Source organism: Mobula birostris, chromosome 23 (genome assembly GCF_030028105.1).
Source record: "Mobula birostris isolate sMobBir1 chromosome 23, sMobBir1.hap1, whole genome shotgun sequence".
NCBI classification, from domain to species: Eukaryota; Metazoa; Chordata; class Chondrichthyes; order Myliobatiformes; family Myliobatidae; genus Mobula; species Mobula birostris.
The window spans coordinates 19,163,728-19,189,341 of NC_092392.1; the positions used below are offsets into that span (position 1 = coordinate 19,163,728).

General features: G+C 44.1%; 1 protein-coding gene across 3 annotated transcripts in view; it reads right to left on the reverse strand.

Annotated features, from left to right (window-relative positions):
• The window catches only part of camk1da (calcium/calmodulin-dependent protein kinase 1Da), a 317,135-nt gene that overhangs the window by 79,817 nt on the left and 211,704 nt on the right, over positions 1-25,614 (reverse strand). For all 3 annotated transcript variants that reach the window (XM_072241028.1, XM_072241026.1, XM_072241027.1), the window contains one exon: positions 15,126-15,252. In XM_072241028.1, the coding sequence (XP_072097129.1) occupies positions 15,126-15,252 (127 nt within the window). The remainder of the gene's footprint in view (positions 1-15,125; positions 15,253-25,614) is intronic.

Sequence of the window (25,614 nt, forward strand, 5' to 3'; positions counted from 1 at the left end):
TCAATCACCGTGACCACCTAGAGGTCCAAGACGTTCTCGTTACATGCACATGCAGTTCAACTCTTTGAGTGATAATGCAGAAAGTTTGAAGTTAATAACTCATCTCCTCCTACCTTAGACCAAGAACCTATCAAACACCCCTGCTATGGGCCACTTCTACAAAGGAGGGATCGTTATGCTCCACGACCACTGTACTAAGTATGTACATGTAGGAGGGGACTATGTTGAAAAATAGATGTGCTAGGTTTTCTAAAATTGACTCCTTCCGTCTTAGGCCACAAACTTATCAATCACCCCTCACAGTAAAGGCAAAGCTGAGATGCGGTTTTAGACATATCCACCATGATATCATATCTCAGGCAGACACAAAGATCAAATTCTTTGAGCATGCTGAGCCAAGAGAGACCTTAGCATATTTCAGAGGCTTGTAAAGTACTTTATAACCAATGAAGTCCTTCTAAAGTCCAGATAGGATTGTAATATGGTGTAATGGCAGGTCTTGTGTGCACAGTAAACTCTCACAAGCAGCAATATGGTCGTCAGGTAATCTCATTTAGCAGAGATATAGGCCTTTGCCAACCATGCTAGACCCAAAATCCCACCCAGGCTCCAAGAAACTGCAGAGAGTTGTGGTCACAGCTCTGCACACCGTGGAAATCAGCCTCCCCTCCATGCCTCAGTAAAACAGCCAACATAATCAAAGACCCCGCTCACCCCCAACCCTGATTCTCTGAATTACCCTCCCCACCCAACCACTGGACAGTGAATGCAAAAGCTTGAAAAGCACCACCAAGTTCAAGGACAACTTCTATCCAACTGCTTAGAGTCTCTTGAAGAGACTTCTTCTACAATCAAGATGAACCTTGATCTCTTAATCTACCTTGATGTGGCCTAGGCAACTTATTGTCTGTCTACACTGCACTTTCTCTCCAACTGTAACACTTTATTCTACATTCTGCTATGGTTTTCACTTTTATGAATTCAATGCACTGTTGTAACGAAACGATCGGTACGGAGGGCATGCAAAACAAAGTTTTTCACTACATGTAACAATGGTAAAACAATTGCCAATTAATTTTCCGCTTGCAAGAGGTCTTTTACATTGAATGGGTTCTCAACATTCCAGCAGAATCTTCGGTAGCGAGGCACAGTTAAGTCCCCGGACTTGTATTGAAGCTACTATGTCAAAGTCAAGAGAGTAACCCAGCCCACAGACCCGACCCAATCCTGTTACAAAGAAAGGGAGTTCGATATAACTCAAAGATTGTGAAGGCAGGCCTGTGTTCTGAAAGTAGATAGGCTGTATGAAAAGTGGAGGAACTCTGATAGGATTGAGTCAACACGGAAACAACGGTGGAATTGAACCCGGGTCGCTGACACTATCCTAGCATTACACTCACTTCTATTGTGCTGCAGAGTATCGTGTCTGCATGAAACCTAGTCACTGGACTCCAGCTTTGTCGTAACTATTAGCAGGTGGTTGGATCTACTTCAAGAAACAGGCAGGTCACATGGCCGAGAGAGAATCTCAAAGTCCAAGATTCAAGATGTCTCATTTATAAAGAGGACCAATTAAAATAACAGCCAAGGGATATCATATCACATTCTAGCCAATAGGTCAAAGGTGAAGGTCAATACTATGATCACTTTGACCAGTTTGACCTGCGCTTTTTGTTTTCTTTATCATATAATTGTTAAAAATTTAAGTTAAATTTTTATTTTCTTGTTAATGTCATGTCTCTGATGCTCCTGCAGGTAAGTTACTCATTGCACCTGTACATGAACAGGTACATGGGGCAGCACGGTAGTGTAACACTGTTACAGTGCCAGGGATCAGAAGATCGGGGTTCAATTCCCACTGCTAACTGTAAAAATTTTGTCTATCCTCCGCAACCACATGGGTTTTCTCAAGGTGCTCCAGTTTCCTTCTACATTTCAAAAAGACGCACAGATTAGAGTTAGAAAGCCCTGGCGTGCTATATTGGCACTGGAAGCACGGAGACCACTATGGGCTGACCCCTACACAACACAAGCAATGGCGCAATTGATGCATTTCACGGGATGGTATGCTTCGATGTTTTGATGTACATGTGGCAAATAAAACTAATCTTTTATGTACCTACTTGTACATATGGCAATAAACTCATCTTTGACTTTGGAATGCATGGAGATCTATTCTGATGAAGGGTCTTCGACACAAAAAATTAACTTTGTCTCTCTATCTGCAGATGCTGCCTGGCCTGATGAGTGCCTCCCACATTTTATTTCCAGTTTCTAGCATCTGCAGCTTTTTTCCTGGTTTCCACATTGAAGATCACCTTGTACTGAGCCTATTCAAAACTTCAAAGAGAACGAAAAAAAAAGCTCTCAGTAGATCAGGAAGCATCCACAGGGAGAGAAACAGAGTTGATGTTTGCAGTTAATGACCTAAGTGTGGTTCTCAGTTGCATTTCAGATTTTCAGAGTCTGCAGTACTTTGATTTCTAACATTCTCTAAACGCTCATTGATATTTCTGATGGACACAGCCACTGGGTTTGATGAAAATGTATTGGCATTGACAATTGTTTTGACAGTTGTACTATTTCTGCTGGAACAGAAATCATTATCACATGTTTTTCCATGTTAACCATGTTCCCAGTTCTCAAGGGAAGCGTTGGAGCACAGGCTGAGGAGGAGCTCTGAGATAGTGCCAGAGAAACTGCTGTCCACCTTGGCTCATACAGGAGGATTGGTGATGTATAAAACTCTAAATGGAGGATTGCATACAGTTTTGATTGGCCTATTATAGGAAGGATGTCGAGGCTTTGGAGAGGGTGCACAAGAGGTTTACCAGCATGTTGCCTGGATTAGAGGGCATGTGATATAACAAGAGGCTGGACAAACTGGGGCTGTTTTCTCTGGAGTGGAGGAGGCTGAGGAGAGATCTGATAGAGGCTTATAAAATGTAGAGAGGCATAAGTAGATTGGCAATATCTTTATCAAAAGATTGTAATGCCTAATACCAGAGGGCATGCATTTAACTGAGAGGGGGTAATTTCAAAGGAGATGTGAGTTTTTTCACACAGAGAGTGGTGGGTGCCTGTGGTGGTGGTAGAGGCAGAAACATTAGGGACTTTCAAGATATATTTAGATAGGCACTGAATGTGAGGAAAATGTTAGGATATGGGTGCTGTGTAGGTAGAAGAGATTAGTTTAGTTAGCCATTTGATTACTAATTTAATTGGTTCGGAACAACATTGTGAGCTGAAGGGGCATTTCCTATACTGTACTGTTCTGTGTTCTGTGTGACAATGTTGCCTGTGGAAAACACTGGGTAGATACTCCAAACATCTGAGCTTCGTGACACATTGAGGTTCCTTTAGTTACAGACAACATCAACACTGCTTTCAGTATTCCTGCTAAACTAACATCTGTCTTTGGCAACAGCTCGGCTCAAACCAACCCATTCACACAATATAACATCCACTGCAACTCATGCTCAGAATTTATGGGGTGCAAGACTGATATAAACCAGTCAGAGAATCTCAAGCTCAAACAGCCAGAAGGATTAATAATGATCATCAAACACACCCTGTTTGTTTGCTGTTTCAGCCATGTGGGTCAGACAGAGGATGCACTTGCGGCTTGACGTATCAGAGCGTAAGTGAATGAGCAGAGGTTTGATGGCAGTGTGCAAGATGATAAGAGGCTGATTTAGTCTGGCAGATCGACTGGATAGCCAGAGACTTTTTCGCAGGGTGGAAATGGTGAATATCAGGTGGTATAATTTTAAGGTGATTGGAGGAAAGTATGGGGAGGGATGTCAGAGATAGTTTTTTTACAAGGAGAGTGGAGGGTGCATGAATCGCCCTACCAGGGGTGGTAGTAGAGGCAAATCCATTAGGGGCATTTAGGAAACTTTCAGATAGGCACATGGATGAAAGAAAATACGTAGGAGGGAAGAGTTAAGTTGATCTTAGAGTAGGTTATAAGGCTGGAACAACATTGTTAGCCAAAGGTCTTTTACTAAGCTGTAGTGTTCCAAGTTCTATGTTCTAAAATGATGAGCATTGCAGACAGGGTTAATGTAAGCAGGTTTTTTCCACTGAGGTTGGGTGAGTCTAGAACTACAGTCATAGGTCAGGGAGAAAGATGAAATCTTTAAGGGGAACCTGAAGGATGAAGTTCTTCATTCAAAGGATGGTGTGACTGTGGAACTAAGTGGAGGGTGCAGGTTCGATTTCAACGTTTAAGATAAGCTCAGATAAGCACCTCAACAGGAGGGGCATGGAGGGCTATTGTCCAGATGCAAGATCGATGGGGCCAGGCAGAATAACAGTTTGGCATGGACTAGATGGGCCAAAGGGCCTGTTTCTGTACTGTAGTGCTCTGTGGTTCTATGAAAGGCTGGAGTTGCACGGAGGTTAGCGGATCCTGATGTCAGGGGCAAGACAGGTCCACAACCAGGTGGACTGAGTGCTGGGGGAGCTCAGTAACCTGGCGGAATTTTCCACTGTAGTTTCTCACATCGTCCGTAGGCTTGTTGCTTCACGAGCTGAGTTGCGTTGAAAGCAGGACTCTCTGTGATCTTTGAGGGAATCACATCAGGAGCCAGACTCCATAAACTCCAATGTGCTTTCCTGATGAAATTCAAAATCCCCATTATATTATCTGAGGCATTTTCAGCTGTACTCATTAAATAAATGCGCAGAACATGATCCCAATTTGATTGAAGACTTACTTTGGGTTAACTGCCTTACTGTGGTTGCCATTAAGCAAGTTGCAATTCCGCAGAGATTAGGATAAATCAGGAGAAAGAATATTGTTTCTATTCTTTACATTGTTTGCATCCATCATAGGGGAACCAGTCTCGACAGAGTAAAAATTAGGTCAGACTTTGTACAGTTGCTTTGGGTTAACCCAGTGATTATTTGCAGATCTTTAGCCTGTTTTCAATCCCCCTTGCAATTGCCATAATGAATACTTCTTCAAATAAAACCCTAAATATTACTCTTCCGTTGAAATGGTGACAGAATATAATTGTAGTCAGCTTCCTTCGAGGTGCTTGAATGACTGGCTTGGAAGCAGTCCCAATGTTGTAGGTGGACAAGGGGGAAAAGCAGGCAGGGGAGAAGAGGGAGGAAGGCACAGAATCAGAATTCTTATTACTGACCGATATGGCATGAAGCGAGTTACTTTGTGCAGCAGTACTATAAAATTACAAAATAAATAAATAATGTTTAAAAGAAAGGGGTTAACGAGGTGGTGTTCGTGAGTTCATTGACTGTTCTGATGGTGGTGGGAAAGAAGCTGTTCTGAACCGTTGAGTATGGGTCTTCAGGCTCCTGTACCTCCTCCCTGATTGTAATAGTGAGAAGGGGTGTATGGGGTGTCAGGGAGGGGTATCACCTCTGGTGGGGGAACATGTCGCGTCCTTTTCAAGGTGGTTAGTCCACCTTTGGTCCCCAGCTGGAACTCAGCTCTCACCTGTGGCTCCCCGTAGCTGTTTGCATTCGACAGGGCCACACCCCGGGCAACGGCTTCGACAAGCCGACTAAACCAGGTGAGAGTAGCCGACGGGTCTCAAACCCTCAGTGAGATAGGGAGTTGTCTATCCCAGCATGTGGAGACAGACTCCGGTGGATTGAGCGGACGAGACCAATGGAAGGCCCAACAGTGAAGAAGGTGGTCTCTGCTAGCGTCATGGAACGTGTAGAGCAGGACAAGACACAGAAGATGTCCTGGTCATCCACTGTGCCTAATCCCATCTCCAGCCGTCTCGACTCTGTCTTGCCACTGGATCCAGATGGGAATTGGGAAGAGAAAGTGAGGCTGACACTGTGCAACTCTCCCTCACTTAAATCCAAATCATGCACTAGTCTCGACACCATCATAATGGTGTCGAGGTCCTCATCAACATCGACGATGGACGAACACAATAATGAGAAGAAGAGCTAACAAACACAAGGAGGTCTATAGATGCGGAAAATCCAAAGGCAACATGCACTAAATGCTGGAGGAACTCAGGAGGTCAGACAGAATCTACAGGAAAGAATAAACAGTGGACATTTTGGCCCAAGACCCTTCTTCAGGAAGGCGAGATGTCCTGGATGGTGAGAATCTTTAATGATGGATGATGCCTTCTTGAGGCATTGCCTTTTGAAGATGTTCTCAATGGTGGGGAGGCTGGTGTCTCGATGGAGTTGGCCAACCCTCTGCAGACTCTTCCGATCACGTACACTGGAGCTTCCATCCAGGTGGTGATGTAACTAGGACAAATGCTGTCCATCGTACATCTACAGAGAGTTGTAAGTCTTTTGTGACATATCTAATCTCCTCAAACTTCTAATGAAGTAGAGCTGTTGGCGTGCCTTCTTCACAATTGCATCAATGAGTTGGGACTGTGAGTTACACCAACATTCTGTTAATTTATAAAATCAAGGGACTGGAGGAGGCAATTTAGCCCATCTATTCTATGCTGGCACCGCAGTATAGCAATCCCCATGTTCCCATCTCTTCCCCCAAGGTTTTGCAAACTCTTTTCCCTGTGTTCATCGAATATCCTTTCGAATCCCATGATTAATTCTACTTCTATGGCTCATGAAGACAATGAGTTGCAGATCCTAACTTCTCTCTTAAGCAGAGAATATTTTCTTATATCTCCCTTGTACCAATTGCTCAGTTTTAAGTCTGTGTGCCTGGTACATGAAGAGTCCACCAATGAGAAATGACTTCCTCCTTTCTCCTCTGTCTAAACCAGCCATGATCTCCTCCACCCCTCTGAAACCTTCTCTTCCCTTTTCTCTGCTCTGAAGAGAAGAAACCATTCTTCTCCTGTCTGGAGTCGAACCATGGACAGTATTTTGTCATTCCTTTTTTAGCATTCTTTACTTAATTTTGTAATTTACAGCATTTTTTTTTTCAGGTGGCGGGGTGGTGCTCTGTCTCTGCCAAAGGAAATGGAAAGCCCTCCCCTGCAGATCACCCTCGGGCAAGATGTAGCACCTGCTAAGACCCCCCCCCCCAATCAGGGTCACGTGAAGCCATGGAAGCAGGTGGTGGATGGTCGCATGAGCAGCTGGCGCATATCACAAGTCCTGGTTATGTGGCCACTGATGCCACATCTCTGAAGAGTACTGATAATGGCTGGGGTCACCTGCCTCATAAAGACACACTACCCAGAAGAAGGCAATGGCAAACCACTTCTGTAGAAAGGTTTGCCAAGAACAATCATGGTGTCCATAATTGCCTACGTCATACGACCCAGCACATAATGATGATGATGAGTAACTTTAAGTCTTTGCACTGTACTGCTGCTGCAAAACAACAAATTTCATGTCATGTAAGTTGGAGGCAATAAACCTGATTCTGATTGCCCCGGATGATGATGCTTCTAGTGCCTTGTTTGAAGTGAACTCATGAAGCAAAGTTTCTTCACCTGTTGCCAATTTGTGCACAGCTACCTCTCACAAGTAGCAATAACGCCCAGGCAATCTGAGTTGGTGATAGGGCAGGAGGGACAAATCCCGGCAGCAGACAGAGGCCTCCAGCAGCTCTTCTAGAGACTGCCAAAGGACCGTTTAAACCTACCTAAGGCAGCCAGTAGGATCTCACTGAGGTGTCTCAGTGAGCAGGTCAAAAGATTGTGTGTTCAAATCCTCCCCCCACCCCACAAGAGACTTGAGAACAAGCTCTTACGTCTTGTTTTACACAGTCTGTTTTTTTCACTTGACAGCATCTACAGAAGTCGCTGGGTCAAGAGTAAGTGTCTATCATCAAGGAACCTGACCATCCAAGTCCAAGTTCAAAGTTCCAAGAAAATTTATCATCAAAATACCTGTATGCAACCATATACCACCTTGGGATTTGGTGATTTGCAGGCAATAATGGGGAAAAAAGAAATACAATAGAATTTATGAAAAACTACACATAAACAGGCAAAGACTGACAAATAGCAATGTGCGAAAGAAGACAAACTATGCAAACGAAAATAATACTGAGAACATGAGTTGCAAAGAGTCCTTGAAAGTGAGTCTGTGTTGTAGAATCAGCTCAGGGTAGCAGTGATTGAGATTGTCCATGCTGGCTCAGGAGCCTGAAGTTGTAATGTAACGAGTGTTCCTGAACCTAGTGGTGTGAGACCTAAAGCTTCAACTGCCCAAAGGCAGTAATGAGGGAGAGGTCATGGCCCGGATGGTGGTGGTCTTTGATCATGGATGTTGCTTTCTTGTGGCAACACTCCATGTAGATGTCCTCAATGGTGGGGAGGGCTTTGCCTGTGATGGACTGGGCTGTGTCAACTGCATTCTGTAGCCTTTTCTGCTCCTAGACCGGGCTGTGTTTCCATACCAGGCTGTGATACTTCTCCCTGCTATAGTCAAGCAGGAAACACAAGCCTGAAATTCCACACCACCAGGATCAAAATACTTGCTTACAACTTTCAGGTTCCCAAACTGAGCTGCTCAACCCCAACCCTACCTGAACAACGGACCATTATGAACCACCTTGTGCACTACCATGGATTTATCTCCGATTGTGTAAGAACAATACAGCACAATACAGGCCCTTTGGCTCACATGTTGTGCCGACCTTTTAACCTACTCTAGGAACAACATAACCCTTCCTTCCTACATAGCTCTCCACTTATCTATCATCGATTTGCTTACCTAAAAGTCTTTAATGTATCGGCCTTTACCGCCACCCCTGGCAGTACGCTCCATGTGCCCACAACTCTCTGTGTAAAACAAAACCTTTCTCATGCTTTTGCACAGATGTCTCATTTTCTAAACGTAAACACGAGGAATTCTGCAAACGCTGGAAATTCAAGCAACACACATCAAAGTTGCTGGTGAACGCAGCAGGCCAGGCAGCATCTCTAGGAAGAGGTGCAGTCGACGTTTCGGGCCGAGACCCTTCGTCAGGACTAACTGAAGGAAGAGCTAGTAAGAGATTTAGTAAGAGATTTAGCAAGAGATTTAGTCTCTTACTAGCACTTCCTTCAGTTAGTCCTGACGAAGGGTCTCGGCCCGAAACGTCGACTGTACCTCTTCCTAGAGATGCTGCCTGGCCTGCTGCGTTCATCAGCAACTTTGATGTGTGTTGTCTCATTTTCTAGTCTTTTTCTTCGCTGTCTTGCAAAATTTATATATAATTTATGTCTTGTGTGTTGTTTGTGCCTACGTGCCTGATATGCACGGCAGGAAGATTTTCACCATCCCTGTACCTCACCGCACTTGTGTGGATGATAATGAGCTTGGCTTGACTTGTCTTGGGCAGTGAATTCAGGCCTTACAAGAGTCAAGAACTAAAATCAAAGATAATGGAAGTTAAAATCTCCAAACAGGTGTGACCTCTTTTAAATGACTCTGCATTTCTTGCTTTTATTGTTATTCAAAGACCAACAGTTCTGCGTGTTCAGTTCTGGTCGCCATTATAAGAAGGATGTGGAAACTTTAGAGAGGGAACAGACGAGGCTATGCCTGGATTAGAGAGCATGTCTTATGAGGGAATTTTGAGCAAACTACGGCTTTTCTCTTTAGACAATAGACAATAGACAATAGGGGCAGAAGTAGACCATTCAGCCCTTCGAGACTGCACCGCCATTCTGAGATCATGGCTGATCATCTACTATCAATACCCGGTTCCTGCCTTGTCCCCATAACCCTTGATTCCCCTATCCATAAGATACCTATCTTGCTCCCTCTTGAAAGTATCTAGAGAATTGGCCTCCACTGCCTTCTGAGGCAGCGCGTTCCACACCTCCACAACTCTCTGGGAGAAGAAGTTCCTCCTCAACTCTGTCCTAAATGACCTACCCCTTATTCTTAAACCATGCCCTCTGGTACTGGACTCTCCCAGCATCTGGAACATATTTCCTGCCTCTATCTTGTCCAATCCCTTAATAATCTTATATGTCTCAATCAGATCCCCCCTCAATCTCCTTAATTCCAGCGTGTACAAGCCCAGTCTCTCTAACCTCTCAGCATAAGACAGTCCGGACATCCCAGGAATTAACCTAGTGAACCTATGCTGCACCTCCTCCACAGCCAGGATGTCCTTCCTTAACCCTGGAGACCAAAACTGCACACAATACTCCAGGTGTGGTCTCACCAGGGCCCTGTACAAACGCAAAAGGATTTCCTTGCTCTTGTGCAGCAAAGGTAAATACTGAAGCAAAGTACTCATTAAGTACCTCACTCCCATTCTCCACATCCAAGCAACGCTTCCCCCCTTTATCCTTGAGTGGTCCAATCCCCTCCCTAGTTATCCTCGTGCTCTTAATGTACATATAGAATGCTTTGGAATTCACCTTAATCCTACCTGCCAAGGACTTTTTATGACCCGTCCTGGCTTTCTTAATTACCTTCGTTAGTTCTTTTCTGGCTTCTTTATAATCCTCGTGTGCTCTGTTTGATCCCAAATTCTGAAGCTTTATATATTATCCCTTTTCCTCCTTGACTGAATACATCACCTTTCTGGACATCCAAGATTCTCTTATCTTTCCAACCCCGTCTTTCCTTCTAACAGGAGCACATCTTTCCTGCGTTCTGTGCAATTGATCTTTATACACTCTCCTCATGTCTGATGTGGACTTGCCAGAGAAAAGGTGTTCCCAATTAACGCTTCTTAGTTCCTGCCTAATACCCTCATAGTTGGCCCTACTCCAATTTAAAACTCTCCCACAAGGACCATGGCTATAGCTATAGATATCTCTGTTTTATACACAGAGAGTGGTGGCAGTCTGGAACACACTAGGAGGGGTGCTGGTAGACACAGATACGCTAGGGACATTTACGTGGATGAAAGGAAAACAGAGGACTGTGTGGGAAGGAAGGGTTAGATTGAACTTGAAGTAGGGTAAAAGGTCAGCACAATATTGTGGGTCAATACTGCGCTGTACTGTTCTGTGTTCCATGTTCTAACACACTGCAGGATGCATTCTCAAGAGCAGCAGCGTAAAAGATCAATGGATTGCCCAGAATCCTTAATGATGTCTGGCCTGTGGCACATTGTCTGTCTGTAAACAAGCGTGATATTCTGTAAAAACATCCTGTTTTTGTCCACAGAGACAGGAGGAAAAGTAAAGATCGAATCAATTCGCACCAGTCCGACAGCCAATTTAGTTAGAGGAAGGTCAAAGGTCAGCGGGCAGGCATCCTGTCTCAGAATGCAAGAGGGTAAATCAGAATCGGTCTTAATACCACTGGCATATGCCATGAAACTTGCTGTTCTGCGGCAGCAGTAAATTGCAATACCTAATAATAATAAGATATGGCCCTTGTGGCTACGGAGATCAGGGAGTATGGAGGGAAGGCTGGTGCAGGGTTCTGAGTTGGATGATCAGCCATGATCATACTGAATGGCGGTGCAGGCTCGAAGGGCCGAATGGCCTACTCCTGCACCTATTTTCTATATTTCTATAATAACTGTAAATTACAATAAGGAATATATATAAAAAATTTAAATAAGTAGCGCAGAAAGAGAGCAAAAAGAAAGTGACGTAGTCTTCAGGGGTTCATGGTCAGAAATCTGATGGCTGGGGAAGAAGCTGTTCCTGAAATATTGGGTGTGTGGTCTTCATGCTCCTGTTCCTCGTCCATGGTGGCAATAGGGAGAAGAGGGCATGTCCTGGGTGATGGGAGTACTTAATAATCGACTCTGCCTTTTGAAGATGTCCTCAATACTGGGGTGACGAGTGCCCATGATGGAGCTGGCTGAGTTTACAACTTTTTCTGATCCTCCGCATTGACCCCCCCCCCCCATAAAAGATGGCAATGCAACCACTGAGAATACTCTCCATGGTCCACCTGTAGAAATTTGCGGGTGTCTTTGGTGACATACTGTACCATGTCTATTCAAACTCTTGATGAAATATTGCTGCTGTCAACCTTCTTCGTAACTGCATCGACGTGTCCATGATGACTCTGCAGTGTGGTACGAAGGTGTGAGGTCTGATTGAACTTGCTACCTATAAAACAAGATGCTAAAATAAAGTCTTGTGTGAACTCCTGGTGGTTGGGTAATATCAAGTAAGACCAAGGATTTCGGGAAGGGAAGGTCAGAAGAACATGCACCAGTCCTCATCCAGGGGTCAACAGTAGTAAGAGTGAGCAGCTTCAAGTTCCTGGCTGAAGGTCCAACATATTGATGCAATTATGAAGAAGGCATACTTCAGTAGATTTGCTATGTCGCCAAAGGCTCTTGCAGCTTTCTACAGATGTACTGTGGAGAGCATTTTGACTGGTTGTATCACCACCTGGTCTGGAGGCGCCAATGCACAGGATTGGAGTAAACCGCACAGAGCTTTGGACTCAGCCAGTTCCATCATTAAGATGCCTCATTGCCGTCTTGTATGGCAGGGCTGCTGCACAGGGTGGGAAAGAGCAGCAGAGGGTTGTAAACTCAATCAACTCCATCATGGGCACTAGCCTTCCCAGCATCAAGGACACTTCAAAAGGCATTGCCTCATAAGGGCAGAATCCATCACCCAGGACATGACTTTTTCTCATTATTACCATCAGGAAGGAGGTACAGGAGCCTGAAGACCCACTATGATTTAGGAACTGCTTCTTCCCTCCTGCCACCAGATTTCTGAATGGTCCATGAATACTATCTCACTGCTTTACTTTCCATTTGCACTGTTTATTTATTTATTTTTATATAGCAATTAGCGATTTTTTTATATCTTGCACTGGGCTGCTGCCACAAACCAACAAATTTCACAACATACAGTACTGTGCAAAAGTCTAGGCACATATGTATAGCAAGGGGAGCAGATTGTAAACCTGGCGGGAGCGAAGGATGTTGGGAATGGCAAGGGTGGAGCGCCATGGGAGGAGTGTGGGACAGGTGGCAGAGAAGGAGTGCTGGGGCAGGGTAGGCTTGGCACGGGTGCAGACACTCCTAGCTCTGAATACCAGGCAAGGTAATTTGATTCCGAACAATTGGTTTATTGATCATTACAAAATGTCTCTCTGGTGCTTCCTGCTCCCTCCCCTCTCCCTTCCTCGTTTCCCAACCACGATTCCCCTCTTCCTACCCCCTTTCCCGCTCTCAGTCCACGATAAAGACTCATATCTGAATCAGGTTCATCGTCACTCACACATATCATGATTATTTTTTGCAGCAGCTGTACAGTGCAACACACAAAATTACTATAGTACTGTATAGTATAGTATAGTCTTAGGCACCCAAGTTACGCCTGTGATTTTGCACAGTACTGTAGGTCAGTGATAACAAGCCTGGTTCTGATTTTGATTCTGAATATGCCATGGTTACTACTTTTCAGCAGAGATGGAAAGTTCTGGGGTCCTGGCCCAAACGTCTGGCAGCCAGTTTGTACTCTGCAAACTCTCACACACAGTAATAATGACCAGATAATCTACTTTGTTGATATCGATGGAAAGACAAATATGGTCAGGCACTACGGTCGGAACTCAACTTCCGCTCCTCCAAACAATGCCGTGAGAGATTTTACCGCTTTCTGAGACAGCTAGATAATGCGAGGTAACATTGCAGCTCTATAAAGACGATACTTAGGAGTATTGTGTTCAGTTCTGGTCACCTCATTATAGGAAGGATGTGGTAGCTTTAGACAGGGAGCAAAGCACATTTTCTAGGATGCTGTCTGGATTAGATGATGTGTCTTATGAAGATCGGTTGAGCTAGGGCTTTTAAGAGCGTAAGACAGTAAGACATAGGAGCAGAATTAGGCCCTTCAGCTCATCAAGTCTGCTCCGTCATTCAGTCATGGCTGATTTATTTTCCCACTCATCCCCGTTCTCCTGCCTTCTCTCAGTAACCTTTGATGCCCTTACTAATCAAGAACTTATCAACCCCTGCTTTAAATGTACCCAATGACCTATTCTCCACAGCCATCTGTGAAAATGATTTCCACAGATACACCATCCTTTGGCTAAAGAAATTCCTCCCCATCTCTGTTCTGAAGAGTATTGTATTCTGAGGCTGTGTCCTCAGATCCTAAACTCTCCCACAATTGGAAGCATCCTCTATACATCCACTCCATCTAAGCCTTTCAATATTCAGTAGGTTTCAACGAGAACCCCCCTCATTCTTCTCAATTCCAACGAGTGCAGGTCCAGAGCCATCAAATGCTCCTTGAATGTTAACCCTGTCATTCCTGAGGTCACTCTCATAAACCTCCTCCGGACCCTCTCCAATGCCAGAACATCCTTCTGTATGGGGTACAAATTTTCTATCACAATGTCCGACTGAACTGAAGTTGGTGATATGCTGAGTATTTCTCTCAAGCTTTGTGTTGTAAGGAGATTAAATTAGCTGTGAGAAGTACATATTAAGGTGAAGGTAGGTAAAGTTTCCAAACACTGTGCGAAGCTGGCAGGGACAAGGAACTGAGGCCAGGGTTGATCAGCCACGACCTTATGGAACGGGGGGACCAGGGGTTCCTTTTTCCTGACAAAAGAGCTGTTTGCTGTTTGCTCCTTCTGTGTAGTTGGAAGATATATGACTATTTTTAATCAGAGATACACCACGGTAACAGGCCCTTTTGGTCCAACAAGCCTGTGCTATCTAATTACACTCATGAAACCAAATAACCTACTAACCCATTCGTCTTTGGAATGTGGGAGGAAACCAGAGCACACAGAGGAAACCCACACAGTCACAGGGAGAAGGTGCATCTTCCTTACAGACAGCGGCGGAGAACCGAACCCGGGTCGCTAGCACTGTAACAGTGTCATGCTAACCGCGATGCTACTGCCACCCTTAATCTAAAATGGGGATTAATTTATGTCAGCACGCAGAGGCGTCTGCAGCACCTCTGAATGAGGGAAACCACTTCACGATTCAAATCTATTTTACCACATGCTCATCCAGACATACCGTGAAGTGCACCGTTCACATTAACAACCAAGACGTCTGAGGGTTTGCCGGGGGCTGCCTGCACGTGTCGCTAACATAGCAGGCCCACAATGCTCGTCAGAACAACATTGAACACAACAGGCAACAAAACAACGACAGCAAAATTTCAAGCCCCGTTCCTCTTTTGCACAGTCCTGCCACCCCAGGGCAGGTCTCCAGCTAATAGCCTCCAGCGGACACAGACTCGAGCCTGCAGACACCGGGCTTCCACCCCCCCCCCCAGCGGACTCGCCCACCAGCTTACCGACATAGCCTGGCGTGCCACAAGCTGTCGACATCACATCGCCCGAACCTTCCATCTTGGACAAGCCAAAGTCACTGATCATTATTTTAGATTCTTCATCAGGGCTGAAGTATAAGAGGTTTTCTGGCTGAGTAAAGATCAGAGAAAAAGAAAACACACAAGACTGTTTTTTATTCTCTTCTTTTAGAATGAGTGAAAACTCCATTAATTAGAATCAACTTCTGAGAGGATGTTTCCTTGCCAGACATCCCAACTCTCCCGGAAGTTCCGGGAGCCTCCCACATATGAATAGTGGTTCCCTGATGCCCGCAAATTATATACAATATCACGAAAATCAATTTTTTTGAAAGCGAGCGAGCGAGAGAAGGCAAGCGAGAGAGAGCGCGAGAGAGAAAGCGAGAGCGCGAGAGAGAAAGCGAGAGAGAGCAAGAGAGAAAGCAAGCGAGAGCGCGAGTGACCACGAGAGAGAGCGAGAGAGAGAGAAAGCAAGCGAGAGCGCTAGTGACCACGAGAGAGAGCGAGAGTGCGCCATGGCGGAGTGTTCCAAAAAAAAAGAAAATATAAAACGTACGTCACCCCAGACTACCCTAAAGTGTACCCCTGCCTAATAGGGGTCAAAAATAATGAGTGTTGCTCGTTGCATTGTTTGCAACAGTGATTTTCCTATTGCCCATGGTGGGTTAAAATGTAAAAGACATGTTGAGGTGAGTTTAACAGGTGTCATTCGTTCATTAGCATAGCTGACGTTATTTAAACTAGCTGGCCAGCTGCTAAGGAGCTACTCTATTGCAGACATCCCACCTCTCCCGGAAGTCTCCCGCAAATTGATGGTGCTACCTCCCTGAAATCAGTTTTTGCAGGGTGGGACGTCTGCCTTGCTAGGAGAGTCAGGAACATTACATAGAACCTTCTATAAGTGTACCGAGAAGATAGTTCTGACGGGTTGCATACCACCTGGTACAGCTGCTCAAAGGCAAAGGATCGGAAAATGCTGCAGAGGGTTGTAGACCCAGTATCACAGGAACTAGCCTCCCTACCGTTGAGGACATTGTCAAAAGTGGATGCCTTAGGAAGGTGGCATCTGTCATTCAGGACCCTCACCACCCTGGACATGCCCTCTTCTCATTGCTACCACCAGGGATGAGGCACAGGAGCCTGAAGGTACACACTCAATGCTTTAGGAACAGCTTCTTTCCCTCTGCTGTCAGATACTGTATCTGAATGGTCCATCAACTCACGAGCCCACTTGTTCTCTTTCTGCACTCTTATTGATTTCTTATTGTAACTTATAGTAATTTTTTATGTGTTGCTGGCACAAACAACAAACTTCACAACATACGCCGATGATAATGAATCCGATTCTGATTCTGATTCCTTCTCGGAATAAAGCCACTATTCCTGACTCACACTAACCCGAACTGCACGTCTTTGGAATGTCAGGGGAAACGGGGAGTTGGTGCTGGGAGCGTGCCGACACTTGCCAGCTGCTCAGCACAGTCCTTGCTGACTTGATTTGACGTATATGTTTCACTGTACATGTGACAAACGAAGCTAATTGTTAATCTTTAACTCATCCGTGCTAATCAAGATGTCCATCTATGCTGGTCCTATCGCCCGCATTTGGCTCACAGCCCGCTAAATTAGGGGACCCCAACCAGCGGTCCATGAACCCCTTGCTTAATGCCATTGATCCATGGTATAACCAAGTTTGGGAACCTCTGATCTAGATCCTTTCTGTCCAACTATCTTTTGAATGTTATTATACCTGCCTTGACCATTTCATCTGCCAGCTTGTTCCATATACAAATGACCCTTTGCCCGAAGAAATTAACCCTCAGGTTCCTATTAAGTCTCTCCCCACTCACCTTAACCCCATATCCTCAAGCTCTTGATACCCTACCCCAAGCCTGGGAAAAACTGAGTGCATTCACCCTTATCCATGACCCGCAAGGTTTTTTCTAAGGTCACCCCTGCCTGTGCCATACTCTGAGGAATAAAGTCCTAGCCTGTCTAACCTCTCTCTATGACCAACCTGTCAAGTCCTGGCAAGTTCTTCGTAAATGCTTTCTGCGCTCTTTCTATCTTAATGGCTTCTTCCTGTAGTGGGGAGACCAAAACTGTACACGGTACTCCAAGTGCGGCCTCATCATCGCCTTGTACAACTGCAGCATCCTAACTTCCATGCTCCGTGCCCTGACTGATGAAGGTCAGAGTACCAAAAGCCTCCTTCACCACCCTGTCTGACTGTGACACCACTTTCAGGGAAGTATGTACTTGTACTCCTGGGTCCCTCTGTTCTACAACGCTGCTCTCAACCCTCTCTTTCCATTGCAAAAGTCCCATTTTGGATTGACTTCGCAAATAGCAATGTCTAGCACTTATCTGAATTAAACTCCAAAAGCTCCTCCTTGGTGTTGAACTAACTAGGTAGAGGCATAATTATGGTGTGTGTGAGGGATTGTATGTGGATTTTTTTTTTCAGCATTTCACAAGCAAATCTTACGAATTGCATCCTCGTATGGTGTTGGCTGTCTGATTCCCTCTCTTCCTACAACCTTAGAAGATCCCCCACTCACACAATCCCAGTTTCCTTCTGAATTTTCTTTGTCATATCATGCCAACTTCATCACCAATAAAAAAAAACAGGAGAATAGATATAGAACAGAGATGAGGAGGAATCTATTTAGCCAGAGAGTGAGGCATCTGTGGAATTCATTGCCACATTTGGCTGTGGAGGCTAGGTAATTGGGTATATTTAAAGTGGAGGTTGATAGGTTCTTGATTAGTAAGGGTGTCAAAGGTTACGGGAGAAGGCAGGAGAATGGGATGAAAGGGATAATAAATTAGCCATATTGGAATGGCAGAACAGACTTGATGGGCCAAATGGCCTAATTCTGCTCCTATGCCTTATGGCTATCAAAAAAAACATTAATAATTACAACTTTTAAATTAAAAGGAAAGGAAAATATTTTCAGGAGATAAGCATCCATTATTAACCAAAAATAAATTGTTAATAATGTCTAATATCACATCATTTTTCTGAAAAAGATAAGGCTTGCACGCCAATTGCGGTAATAATTATCGGAGGAGCTGAGTAAAACCTACTGAATACGGAAAGATCTAGATAGAGGGGAGGTGGAGAGAATGTTTTCATTAGTGGGAGAGTCTAGGACCAGAGGCCACATCCTCAGAATACAAGCATGTCCCTTTAGAACAGGGATGAGGAGGGTGCTGAACCTGTGGAATTTATTGCCATAGATGATGTGGAGGCCAAGTTATTGGGTATATTTAAAGCAGAGGTTAAGATAGGTTCTTCAAAATTAAAAATGAATGGGAAAGGGAAATTCAACTTTCCCTATCTACAGAGAAATGGGATAAAATTTTTCAATTAGTTAGTACTTCTTCTATATGTGCTAAACATACTTTAATACAATTTAAAGTAGTACACAGAGCTCATATGTCCAAAGATAAACTAGTTCATTTTTATTCCCATATAAACCCTACTTGTGATATATGTCACTCTGAAGTGGCTTCTTTAACTCATATGCTTTGGTCCTGTCCTCTTTTGGAAAAATATTGGAAAGATATTTTTGATATTATTTTAACAGTTCTATGCTTCCATTTAAAACCCCATCCTATTACGGCAATATTTGGATTGCAAATGGTAGAACATAGATCTTTGTCTTCTTCAGCCTGTCGAATGATAGCTTTTGTTACTTTAATGGCGAGAAGATCTATTTTGTTGAACTGGAAGGAAACTAATCCTCCAACTACATTCCAATGGTTTTCTCAAACCATATTAAGTTTAAATTTAGAAAAAATTGTAAGTGATATTTTTGACCCTTCGGTTAAATTTGAAGAAACTGGGAAACCTTTTATGCAACATTTTCATATGATGTAATCTGACCTTTCCGAATCTTTTTTCTAAACTTAAATTATATGAGGAGAGGAGCGGAGCTAACGACATTATTGAACATGTCCGATATAAGCTGTTGGTCTAGCCCTGTTTTGTTTTTTTTAGGGTTTTTTTTTCTTTTTTTCCTTTTGGGGTTTTTTTTGTTTATATATTTTTTCTCTTTTTATTTCTTTTTTAATGTTTAATCTCATTATGAGTTTGGAAGTCTTTTATATCCATATTACTTAAAATTCATTTTATATATGTTGAACATTTTTCCAATCTCTATGTACCAACTTTGTTATTGAGTTTGTAATTTTGAAAAATTAATAAAAAGATTTAAAAAGAAAGAAAGATAGGTTCTTGGTTCATAAGGATGTCAAAGGTTACATGGAAAAGGCAAGAGAATGGGGTTGAGGACAATAAGTCAGCTATAGTAGAGTGGCAGAGCAGACTCAATGGGCCGGATGGCCTAATTGTGTTCCTATCTCTTACTGTCTTATCCACTTAATGTATCTGAGTGCATTAGCAAAGCAAATTAAACATGCATTTGAAGCAATCTGATACACAAGTACTTGGGTTAATGACTATGTCTGTTGATAGCCAACTGTGTTTACCCAAGACATTTTTCAAAGCCTGTTCCCTTGATGTGATCACTAGCACTTGATGTTAACTGAAAAACAGCCGCAGGAAACATTTAGCTGTATAATGGATCCCAACAGTGAGACTCCCCGCTTTGCCCAGTCAGTAACATATTCAGGAATTAACACCCTGTTACTGATAGAAACAGGAGCTTCACCAATCACCATCTCACTGTTAAAACTGTGATCTTCCTTCCCTGTTACAGCACCTGCCCCTGTCTTAGCTCATCTGCTGAGAAACTCCACAAACATTTCCTGGTTACAAGTTTAATTCCTGGCAGACCAACCATACTCCAAACTCAGAAGTGAACTAAATGTCTGCCACCCGTGTGTTTAACATGCACCAAGTCCTGTACATCTATCACCTTTACTTTTTGCTGATGTATACCAGCTCCAGGTCCAGTATCCTTGTCTATAAACACTGCCCTCCCTGGTAGTCCCTTGTTTCTAGGAGTGAACATCACCAATCAGCTATCTCAGTCCAACCACATAGAAGTTCAAAGTTCAAAGTAAATTTATTATTAAAGTATGTATATGTCACCACCCTGAGATTAATTTTTGTGAAGGCGTCCACAGTAAATACAAAGAAACACAATGGCTTATTTGCTGAGAACCTCCACAAACCTTATCAAGGTAAGAACGTATGGTATTATAGGAAAAAAATACTAGCATGAGTTGGCTGATTAGCAAGAGGCAAAGGGTTGGAATAAAGGGAGCCTTTTTTGGTTGGCTGCTGGCGACCAGTGGCATTCCAAAGGGGTTTGTGTTGAGACAGCTTCTTTTTACGTTATATGTCAATGATTTGGATGACAGAGTGGATAGTTACATAGTCAAGTTTGCAGACAATACAAAGATAGGTGGAGGGGCAGGTCGTTTTGAGGAAGCAGAAAGGCTACAGAAGGATTTAGATTAGGAGAATGGACAAAGAAGTGACAGTGTTGGGAAGTGTATGGTCATGCACTTTGGTAGAAATAAAAGCACAGACTGTTTTCTAAATGGAGAGAAAATTCAAAAGTCTGAGGTGCAAAGGAACTTGGGGGTCCTCGTGCAGGATTCCCTGAAGGTTATTTTCCAGTCTGAGTTGGCAATAAAGAAGGCAAATGTGCAGTTAGCATTTGTTTCGAGAGGACTAGAATAGAAAAGCAAGGACGTAATGTTGAGACTTTATAAGGCACTGGTGAGGCCTTACTTGGAATATTGTGAACAGTTTTGGGCCCCTTATCTTAAAAAGAATGTGCTGACATTGGACAGGGTTCAAAGGAGGTTCACAAGAATAATTCTGGAACTGAAAGGCTTACCATATGAAGAGCATTTGATGGCTCTGGGCCTCTACTCTCTGGAATTCAGAAGAATGGGGGGGTGGGGTGGGAGCGGAATCTTCACTGAAACCTATCGAATGGTGAAATCCCCTGACAGAGTGGATGTGAAGAGGATGTTTCCTGTGGTGAGGGAAACCTAAGGACACGGCCTCAGGATAGAGGGGCGTCCATTGAGAAAACTGTTGAGGAGGAATTTCTTTGGCCAGAAAGTGGTGAATCTGTGGAATTCATTGCCACAGGCAGCTGTGAAGGCCAAGTCACTGGGTATATTTAAGGCAAAGGTTGACAGATTCTTGATTGGTCAGGGCATGAAAGGATACGGAGAGAAGGCAGGAGATTGGGGCTGAGAAGGAAATGGATCAGCCTTGATGAGATGGACTCGATGAGCCAAACGGCCTATTTCTGTTACTATATCTTATTGTCTTATTTCCTGAGTACAAGTCTCCGGAGTTTAAAGAGAACTGCGCGGAAAACAAAGCAGAAATATCCAGTGCGCTGCATTTCTGTGAGCAAAAGCACCTTATTAGTGAGAGGGATCAGAGGAGAATGGCCGGACTGGTTCAAGCTGACTGGAAGGTGACAGTAACTCAAAAAAAACACGCATTACAACAGTGGTGTACAGAAGAGCGTCCCTGAACGCCTAACTCATCGAACCTTGAAGTGGGTGGGCTGCAGCAGTAGAAGACCACACTGGGTTCCACTCCTTTACCTAATAAAGTGACCAGTGAGTGTTGCATCAAATTTCAACCATGCATTATTAATGCTGTTTAGATCCAACGAGCCACAGCCATGATGTTGATTATTTAAAGTATATTGGCAATATGATCCAGTGTGATGGGATTATTGCCTTCTTCAATAAACTGTGACTTAATCCCCACTGTTGCAATTGGGTTGTGAAGTGAGAGAGTCCATATGTTGGTTCAAATTGATGGGCTGACATGATTTATAGGCAAAACACCAGAATGAGGCATTGCTTCATCGGTCTGGACAGGGTTGCAGATCAGAGAATCAGAATTAGGCGTATTATCACTTACATAAATCTTGAAATTTGAAGCTTTGTGACAGCAGTATAGTGCAATGCATAAAGTATACTACAAGTTACAATAAACATATAAAAATTAAACAAATAGTGCAAAAAGAGAGCAAAATAGTATTCATGGGCCATTCTGAATTCCAATGCCAGAGGGAAAGAAGCTGTTCTTAAAATGTTGAGTGAGTCTCTTCAGGCTCCTGTACCTCCTCCATGATGGTAGTAATGAGAAGAGGGAATGTCCTGGGTGGGGAGGGTCCTTCATGATGGATACCACCGCTTTGAGACATCGCCTTTGGAAGAGAGGCCTAGGGGTACAGGTACATTGTTCTCTGAAAGCTGGGACACAAATAGAGTGGTGGAGAAGGTGTTTGGCACGCCTGCTTTTGTCAGTCAGGGCAATGAGCACAGGAGTCGGGAGGTCACATTGTAACTGTATAAGATGTTGATGAGATTGTACTTGGAGCATTATGGGCAGCTATGGGAAGGATTTCATTAAGGATGTCACAAGGATGCTGTTGGGATGGAGGGGCATGAGTTATAAGGAAACGCTGGATGGGCAGGTACCAGTTACTCTTGGAGTGTAGGGAGATAAGGGGTGACCTGGCAGAGGCATATAAAATCATGAGGGGCATAGGTAGGGTGGGTGGTCACATTTGTTTTCCCAGAGTTGGGAAAAATGTGATGTTCATCAGGTTTGCAACTCAGGCTAAGCTATGAATTTTCCAAATTCATAGAGATGGTTTTTGGGGACGATTTGGGAAGCTAGGGGTCCTATGTTAATGCAAATGACGCACTTCACTTTCCGTTTTGATGTACAAGTTCCAATCCAAATTCAAGTTTAATTATCGTTCAGCCATACATGAATATAGCCAAATGAAACAGTGTCCCCTCCAGGACCAAGGTACAAAGGTCATTACCAACAGCACACAGAACACTGTGCATACCACATGTGGTTATGATTTCAGAAAAAACATACAATATAGCACAAGTCCCTGAGTGTCATGACTGTAGATTGTTCTGGTCCAGCTTGTTCTTCTACCAAGTGAACACTGGAGGGCAGTGTTGGGCAACCACCGGAAGGCCGCACCAAGTGAACACTGGAGGGCAGCACTGAGACGCAGCGCTAACCCCCATCCCAGTACGTGCCTGACAGAGGCCCCCCCGCTGTCTCTCACACTGCTATGGCATCCTCTGCCTGGGTGACTGGCCCGCGTCCTAGGCCAAGTCCTTGCCACAACCGAAGCTCCTCAACTCCCCCATTGTCGGTCTCGCCAAGGAACCAGTGAAGTGGACTCGCAGTGTTCTAAGTTACCAATGTCCAACAGGGTCTTCTGGTCACAATAAAAATGTCCAAGACAATTACTCACACTGTTTGTGGATAACACACCATCCTGGCACAACGGTATGCACCAAGTCCAAGTGACAACACAACAATAAATCCCTATCTAAAATCAGAGGATACAGCTTAAGGTGAGAGGGGAACGATTCGGAAGGGACTTGAGGAACAACTTTTTCACACGGAGAATATATGAGATCAGCTGGCTGAGGAGGTAGAGGATCCTGAAGAGATCACACTCAACATTTTACAAACAGTTTCTTCCCCTCTGCCATCAGATTTCTGAACAGTCTATGAATCATGGGCCATCCCAGCATGGAAATTCCAGACCAATTTTGAATCAGTGAGGGATGCTCGACAGCTGCGGCAGGGCTTGAACTCAGTCACCTCCTAGAAAGTTAACTCAAGCGATATGGGAGACAGGGCTTCACGTCCAGATGAGCTCAATGTCTTCTATGTTGACTTTGACCATCAGAACGTGGAAGAACTATCGTGAGCCCACTTGACCCCCAATGATCTTATGATCTCTGTCTCTGAAGTTGACGTTCAGGTTGCTTTTAGGAGGGTGAATCCATGGAAAGCATCTGGACCGGACGGGAAACTGGCCACATACTGAAGACCTGTGCTGACCAACTGGCTGGTGTGTTCACCGAGATCTTCAACCTCTTGCTTTGACAGTGTGCGGTACCCACCTGCTCAAACAGACTTCAATCATACCGGTGCCCAAGAAGAGCATGGTGACCTGCCTCAATGATCGTTGTGCAGATGCATGTCCATCCACGGTGATGAAGTGTTTTGAGAGGCTGGAGATGACATATATCAGCTCCTGCCTGAGAAGCAACTTGGATCCGCTCCAATTTCCCTACCAGAGCAACAGGTCCACAGCAGAAGTCATCTCACTGGCTCTTCACTCAACCCAGGAACATATGAACAGCAACGATGCATACATCAGGATGCTCTTTATCGACGACAACTCAGCATTCACTGCCATCATCCCCGCAAAACTAATCAGTAAGGTCCAAGTCCTTGGCCTCAATACTTCCTTGTGCAATTGGATCCTGAATTTCTTTACTTGTAGATCCCAGTCAATTCAGAATGGCAACAACATCTCCATGATCTGCATCAGCACAGGTGCACCACAGGGCTGTGTGCTTAACCCCCTGCTCTGCTCTCTTTGCACCGTATGACTGTGTGGCTAAGCACAGCTCCAACACCATATTCAAGTTTGCTGGTGACACCACTGTTGTGGGCCGAATCATAGATGCTGATGAATCAGCATACAGGAGGGAGATTGAAAAACTGACTGAGTGGTGTATTAACAACAACCTCTCACTCAATGTCAGCAAGACCAAGAAACCGATGGCAGACTTCAGGAGAGGGAGACCAGAGGTCCATGAGCCAGTCCTCATTGGAGGATCAGAAGTGGAGAGGGTTAGCAACCTTAAATTCCTGGGTGTTACTATTTCAGAAAACCTGTCCTGGTCCCAGAGTGTAAGTGCAATAATGAAGAAAGCACGGCAGCAATTCTACTTCCGTAGGAGTTTGTGGAGATCCAGCATGACATCTAAAACTTCGACAAACTTCTACCGATGTGTAGTGGAGAGTGTATTAATTGGCTGCATCAATAGTATGGAAACACCAATGCCCTTAAACAAAAATTATTACAAAAGCTAGAGGATTCAGCCCGGCAGGTAAAGCCCCCCGAACCATTGAACATATCTACAAAAGACACTGGTGTAGCAGCATAGCAACCATCATTAAAGATCCTTCCCATCCAGGCCATGCTCTTTTCTCACTGCTGCCATCAGGTAGAAGGTAAAAGAGCCTTCTACCCCTCAACCATCAGGCTCTTGAATATAAGGGGATAACTACACTCACTTGCCCCATCATTGAAATGTTCCTACAACCAATGATCTCACGTTAAGGACCCTTTATCTCACTATCTCATGTTCTTGTTATTTATTTACACTTGCATTTGCACAGTTTGTTGTGTTCTGCACTCTGCTTGATCATTCATTGATCCTGTTATAGTTGCTATTCTATAGATTTGCTGAGTATGCCCACAGGAAAATGAATCTGAGGGCTGTACATGGTGACATATACGTACTTTGATAATAAATTCACTTTGAATCCATGAACACTACCTCGGTGTTTTGTTCCCTGTTGGCACAATGCTTTTATATTTATTATTGAACAATGGCAATCTTTTTTAACGTCCTGCATTGCACTGCTGCTGCTGATCCAGAACGGCAACAACATCTACCA